Here is a 7,074-nt window from a genome sequence, read left to right on the forward strand (position 1 = left end):
TCTGTAATCCCAGCACTTTGGGAGGCCAAGGCGAGAGGATTGCCTGAGTCCAGGGGTTCGAGACCAGCCTGGGCAACTTGATGAGACCTGGTATCTACAATAAATCCAAAAATTAGCTGGGTGTGGTGGCACATGCCAATGGTTCCAGCTACTTGGAAGACTGAGGTGGAAGGATAGCCTGAGCCCTCTGGGTCGACACTGGGGTGGCCATGAACATATCACTACACTCCAGTCTGGGCAACAGAGTGAGACTCCAACTCAAAAAAAGAAAAAACAAAAAACAAAAAAACAGACCCAGGCCAGGTGTGGCGGCTCACACCTGTCATCCAGCACTTTGGGAGGTCAAGGTGGAGGACTGCTTGAGCCCAGGAGATAAGAAACCAGCCTAGCACACACCTGTAGTTCCAGCTACTCGGAAGGCTGAGGCGGAAGGATCGCTGGCACCCAGTGGGTCGAGGCTGCAGTGGCCGGGAGCAGCCACTGCACTCCAGTCTGGGCGACAGAGTGAGACTCCAACTCAAAAAAAAAAAAAAGAAACCAGCCTAAGCAATACAGACCTCGTCTTTACAGAAAAAAAGAAAAATGAAGATCCAGCAATTTGGGAGGCCAAAGAGGAAGGATCACTTGACGTCAGGAGTTAGAGACCAGTCTGAGCAACATACGGAGACCCTGTCTCTACAAACAAAAAAATTCGCTGGGCATGGTGGTGCACACCCGTAGTCTCAGCTACTGGGGAGGCTGAGACGGGAGGATCGCCTGAGCCCAGGAGTTTAAGGCTGCAGCGAGCTATGACTGTGTCACTGCACGCCAGCCTGGGTATCATGGTGAGACCCGTCTCTACAAAAAACGTAAAACATTAGCCAGGTGTGGCAGCGAACAACTGTAGTCTAAGCAACTCAGGAGGCTGAGGCGGGAGGACCATTTGAGTCCAGGAGTTGGAGACTACGGCAAGCTATGATGGCGTCACTGCGCTCCAGTCTGAGCAACACAGGGAGACCTCATCTAGTTCATATTTTATCAGCTTGAATCAAGTTACAATAAATATCACAGCTCCTTAAAAAGAACGTCCAGGCCAGGCTTGGTGGCTCAGCCTGTCACCCCAGCACTCTGGGAGCCTGAGGCCAGTGGATTGCCTGAGCCCGAGGGTTCGAGACCCGCCTGGGCAACTTGGCGAGACCTCGTCTCTACAATAAATCAAAACAATTAGCCGGGCGTGCTGGCGTGTGCCTGTGGTTCCGGTTACCTGGAAGGCCGAGGCAGAAGGATCGCTGGAGCCCAGCAGGTTGACGCCGAGGTGGCCGTGAGCGTGCCACTGCACCCCACCCAGCCTGGGCAACGGAGACTCCAACTCAACAAAAAAGAATGCCCAAAGCCTTCCAGGCAGCCACACGGCCACGGTTTCCCTGGCAACACCACCCACATGGCGGCCCCGGTACCTTGAGGCTGACGTCCGTCCAGTAGATGTGGTTGTTGGCCACGTCGAAGTCCAGCGCGGAGGCCTCCTTGACGCCCGTGAGCGGGATGGCCACGTCGTTGTTGTTGGTCTCCAGGGAGATGCGGTGAATGGCGGCCCGGCTGGTGAAGACCAGGAAGGCCTCGGGCACGATGCACGTCTTCGAGTCGCTCAGCAGTTCCAGGCCGATGGGGCAGCCGCACCGGGTGGCCCGCGGCGTGAAGAAACACAGGTGGCTGCAGCCCCCGTTCCTGTCTGCGCACGGGTTGGTTCCTGCAAGTAGACACACAGGATCCAGGCCCCACGCGTGCACCCACCCGCGTGTGCGACTTTGTTGGCGCCCCCGGTCAAGTGGGAACGGTGGGTGGAGGTGGCGGGAGAAAGGCCCCGATGGTGGCAACCAAAGTTCTCCTCCAGGGCCCGGCGCGGTGTCTCACACCTGTCGCCCCAGCACGAGAGGAGGCCGAGGCAGGAGGATCGCTTGAGACCAGGAGTTCAAGACCAGCCTGGGCAACATAGCCAGACCCCGTCTCTACAAAAACAATTTAAAAACCAGAAAAAAAGCCGGGCTCGGTGGCTCAGCCTGCAATCCCGCGCCTTTGGGAGGCTGAGGTGAGTGGATGGTCTGAGTCCACGGGTTCGAGACGCACCTGGGCAGGCAAGACCTCATCTCCACAATAAATCAAAAAATTAGCCGGGCATGGTAGCGCGCACCTGTAATTCCGGCTACTCGGAAGGCTGAGGCAGAAGGATCGCCGGAGCCCAGCAGGTCGAGGCTGCGGTGGCCGGGAGCGGCCACTGCACTCCAGTCTGGGCGACAGAGTGAGACTCCAACTCCAAAAAAAAAAAAAAACAAAACAGAAAAAAAAACAAAGTCCCCCCCAGTCTGGTCAAGGGTCAGCAGCCACAGCAACTGTGGGCCCCGACGGACCTTCCTGCACCCCAGTCCCCGGTCCCGGCTGTCACCTGTCTTATCTCCCTCCACCAACCCAGGAGGAATGAGTTGTTCTCATTCCTGCTTTCAGTTGCAGAGACTTAAGCACAGAGAGGCTATGAAGACAGGACAGGTGAAAGGTCGGGAGCAGCTCAGAGGGAACCCCAACCCAGGCAGCCATGCCTCCAGGCCTGAGCTCCAACCCTGGGAGGACCCAGTAATGCCCAGGCAGTGACGGGGCGCGTCACCTCTCCCGGAGCCTCGATCCCCAGCCTGCTGACGGGGCTGGTCACCAAAGTCCCACCAGACCCGTCCCTGGAGACACACATGCTCTCGGTAACCTTGAACACTCGACTTGCCAGGCCCGGGGGTTCACGCCTGTAACTGCAACCCTCCGGGAGGCTGAGGTGGATGGATCGCTTGAGCCAGGGTTGGAGACCAGCCTGGGCAGCATGATGAGAGCCCCGTCTCGACCAACAGTAAAAATGTTAGCCAGGCAGGGTGGCGCATGCTTGTAGTCCTGTGGGAGGCCGAGGCACAAGTACCGCCTGAGCCCGGGAGGTGGAGGCTGTAGGAACCCCCGATCGTGCCTCTGAGTTCCTGTCCCTCGCGCTCACGCCATCGCACCTGGACGCTGCTCTCTCCAGTGTCACCTGCTGACTTGCAGGTGGAATCCTTTCCAGAAGGGACAAATTATCGCATCCAACAACGGCCTCCCCTGAGCTTTCTGCAGATCCTGGCTCGTAGGTAACACAGAGCGTGTGGGTTTGAGGGTCGAGTCTGGCCACAGGGCACAATAATCGCAGTTTGGTCCAGTGACAGGGTCAAGGCAGACCCCCAGGGGCATCCTGAACTTGGCACCGTGAGCGGCGTGGCTCTGCCTTGGGCCCCCCCACCCCAGCATAAATGGGGCGGTGACTGTCTAACACACAGGGTTGCTCTGGCACTAAGGGCCTCAGTCAGGGCCCGGTACACAGTAGGTGCTAAATAAATAAGTAAATAAAATTAACATAGTTTTTTTTTCTGGAAAATTGTTTTTTATTTTTATGTTTTGAGTCGAAGTCTCACTCTGTGGCCCAGGCTGGAGTGCAGTGGCACAGTCACAGCCACCACAGCCTCGACCTGCAGGGCTCAGGAGATCCTTCCGCCTCAGCCTTCCAAGTAGCTGGAACTACAGGCACACACCACCATGCCTGGCTGATTTTTTGATTTGCTTTAGAGACAACGTCTTGCCAAGTTGCCCAGGCTGGGCTCAAACTTCTGAGCTCAGGCAATCTTCTTACCTCAGTCTCCAAAAGTGCTGGGATTATAGGTGCACGTCACCATGCCCAGCTCATTTTATTATTTGTTGTAGAGACGAGGTCTTGTCAAGTTGCCCAGGCTGGTCTTGAACCCTTAAGTTCAGGCAATCCTCTCGTCTCGGCCTCCCAAAGTGCTGGGATTACAGATGTGAACCACTGTGCCCAGCCTGTTTTTTATTTTATTTATTTTATTTATTTTTTATTTTTTGAATGGGAGTCTCACTCTGTCACCCAGACTGGAATGCAGTGGCCGCTCCCGGCCACCGCAGCCTTGACCTGCTGGGCTCTGGCAATCCTTCCACCTCAGCCTTCCAAGTAGCTGGAACTATAGGCGTGCGCTACCACGCCCGGCTAATTTTTTGATTTATTGTAGAGACAAGGTCTCGCCAAGTTGCCCAGGCAGGTCTCGAACCCACGGGCTCAGGCAACTCATTCACCTCAGTCTCCCAAAGCATGGGATTACAGGCTGAGCCACCGAACCCGGCTTGTTTTATATTTTTTTAATTGCCTTTATTTTTTGCTTTTTAAATATGTATTTCAACAGCTGGGCAGTACATTATAGTTGACACCAACGTTCCCAAGTCACAACCTTTACCTCTCCGACACCCAACCCTGGCCCTGCACGGACCCCATCCCCATCTGTGCCTAGCCAGCTAGGGCCACCTTTCACGTCCTGCCATCCCCGAAGCCTGACACCCCCTCGGGACACTCACGCCCCAGTCTGGACCTGTCACCCGCATCCCCAAGCAGTTGGCACAAGCAGGCCACAGCCCAGGGCTTCCCGGACTCACCAACCACCTTGGCCACGTTCACAGCCTTCAGCCCCATGAGGTCGGGCAGCTGGTCGATGATGACGTCCCGGCTGGCCTTGACCTTGTGCACCCGCTCGATGCTGCGTCGCTGCCAGTCCGTCCAGTAGATGAAATCCCCCAGCAGCGTGAACCCGAAAATGTGGGGGAGCTTGTCTTCCAGAAGGGTCCGCCTCTTTGTCCCGTCGACGTTGATCACCTGCAGGGTGGCAAAGATGGGTCTGGACAGGCCGGGGCCACGCCCATGAGAGCCACCCCTGACCCCGCCCCAGGACCTGAGCTGCCCAAGACAACAGGCGTTCAACTCCCAGGAGTTCTGCTCTCTGGGAACCGTGCTGGGTACCGTGGCTCACCGGGAATGTGGGATAAATGACATATTTTTTTCTTTTTCTGTTTTCTTTATTTGAGTCAGACTCTGTCGTCCAGGCTGGAGTGCAGTGGCACGCTCACGGCCACCGCAGCCTCCACCTGCTGGGTTCAGGGGATCCTTCCACCTTAACCTTCCAAGTAGCTGGAACTACAGGCATGTGCCACCACACCCAGATAATTTTTTTATTTATTGTAGAGATGAAGTCTCACCAAGTTGCCCAGGTTGGTCTCAAAGCCCTAGGCTCAGGCAATCCTCTCACCTCGGCCTCCCAAAGTGTTGGGATGACAGGCGTGAGACACCACACCCAGCTTTTTTCTTTTTCTTTTTGAGTCAGTCTCACTCTGTTGCCCAGACTGGAGTGCAGTGGCAGGATCACGGCTCACCACAGTCTCAATCTCCAGGGCTCGGGCGATCCTCCCATCTCGGCCTCCAGAGTTGCTGGAACTACAGGCGTCACCATGACTGGCTAATTTTTGTAGAGAGGGGGTCTCGCTTTGTGGCCCAGGCTGGTTTCAAACTCTTGGGCTCAAGCAATCCTCCTGCCTCAGCCTCCCAAAGTGCTGGGATGACATGCCTTAGTGCTCTAAGTCCAAGCCTGCAGTCTCAGACACTCTCCGCTCTGAACACGGAGATGGAAAAGCTAAATCTTTTCCTGGAAGAACTGGTGAGACGAAAAGTGGCCACTGCAAAAGCCAGGGAGGAGAAAACGTCATCAAACAAGAGACTCCTTGACAAATGGAAACACAGATACACAATCGACAGCCCTGGAGAGACATGTTGAAAGGCAGACTCAGTGCAGACACGACACCCAAACTCCCAGGAAGGAGAAAAGAGACGCAGCAGTTAAAGGCAGGTGTCAGCAGGCATCCTGCAGCCAGACGCCACGTCCATCAGAGACACTGCCACTCTTCCATTTTGCGGTGGGTGGCAAAACCCTAAGGCAGACCAAATGTCTATTGAGAGGAAAAGACCTTGTTTTTGAGTCTGGGTCTCCCTCAGTCACTCAGACTGGAGTGCAGTGGCACGATCACAGTTCACTGCAACCTCGACCTCCTGGGCTCAAGGTGATCCTTCTGCCTCAACCTCCCCAGTAGCGGAGACTACAGGAGCACGCCACCATGCCCGACAACTTCTTTAAAATGTCTTGGGCATCCAGGCTCAGTGGCTCAGTCTGTAATCCCGTGCCTTAGGAGGCCGAGGCGAGTGGATTGTCTGAGCCTGCGGCTTCAAGACCTGCCGGGGCCACTTGGCGAGACCTCGTCTCTACAATAAATCAAAAATTAGCCAGGCGAGGTAGCGCGCGCCTGTGGTTCCAGCTACTCGGAAGGCTGAGGCGGAAGGATTGCCGGAGCCCAGCAGGTTGAGGCTGCAGTGGCCGGGAGCAGCCACTGCACTCCAGTCTGGGCGACAGAGTGAGACTCCAACTCAAAAAAAAAAAAACGCAGCAGGGGACGATTACGAGGTGCTCTTCTGGGTGGGACAAGCTGCACCCACGGCAAGGGCGGGCAGTCGCTCTGGGTGGGCTGGGCCAATAGGGTCTCCATGGAGACCGGGAAGCCTCCATGGGGACACCCCCAAGCCCACTGCTTTCCACCCGGATTCCAGAATTCGGAAGGACCTGAGGCCTTCAGCGAGCAGTTCTTGGCTGCTCTAACACCGAAATGAAGTGATCAATTCCCAGATCCAACACAGTGCCAGGGAAGGATCACTCAAGCCCGGGGTGGGTTTTTCCTGGAGCCAGAGCCCAGGAGTTCGAGAAAAGCCTGAGCAACACAGCAAGTTCTCGTGCCAAAAAAAAAAAATTATATGGAATTTAAATTTCAGTGCCCATAAATAAACTTTGAGTTTTTTTGGCGATAAAGTTTTATCAGAACACGAAAATGCTTTCTCTCCTTTACAGAGGAAGTTTGCTGACCTCTGTCCTAGGAAACCCCTCTCCCGAGTTATTTCCTGGGGCCGGTGTTCGTGGACATCACGAGTTCGATCCTGTCATCTCTGAATTCTCTTTTGACGCATCAGCCTCTCAGGAGTCAGGCTGGGCACGCACTCTGTGTCTTGCCTCCTTGATGTGGCAAGAGGCTTGGCTTGGCTTGGCAGGGGATTCTCCACCTCCTGGGCTCAGGCGATCCTCCCGTCTCAGCCTCCCAAATCGCTGGGATGACAGGCCCGTGCCACCACGCCCAGCTACTTTTTTTTTTTTTTTTTTG

General features: G+C 55.4%; 1 protein-coding gene across 1 annotated transcript in view; it reads right to left on the bottom strand.

Moving 5' to 3' along the window:
* Nucleotides 1–7,074, bottom strand: part of LRP5 (LDL receptor related protein 5) — a 98,001-nt gene that overhangs the window by 46,842 nt on the left and 44,085 nt on the right. The window contains exons 7-8 of the mRNA XM_008061395.1: nucleotides 4,480–4,696; nucleotides 1,437–1,726 (exon numbers count right to left, since the gene is read on the bottom strand). Of these exons, the coding sequence (XP_008059586.1) occupies nucleotides 1,437–1,726; nucleotides 4,480–4,696 (507 nt within the window). The remainder of the gene's footprint in view (nucleotides 1–1,436; nucleotides 1,727–4,479; nucleotides 4,697–7,074) is intronic.

Source organism: Carlito syrichta, unplaced genomic scaffold (genome assembly GCF_000164805.1).
Source record: "Carlito syrichta isolate Samal-C Ts95f unplaced genomic scaffold, Tarsius_syrichta-2.0.1 Scaffold305238, whole genome shotgun sequence".
Taxonomy (NCBI): Eukaryota; Metazoa; Chordata; class Mammalia; order Primates; family Tarsiidae; genus Carlito; species Carlito syrichta.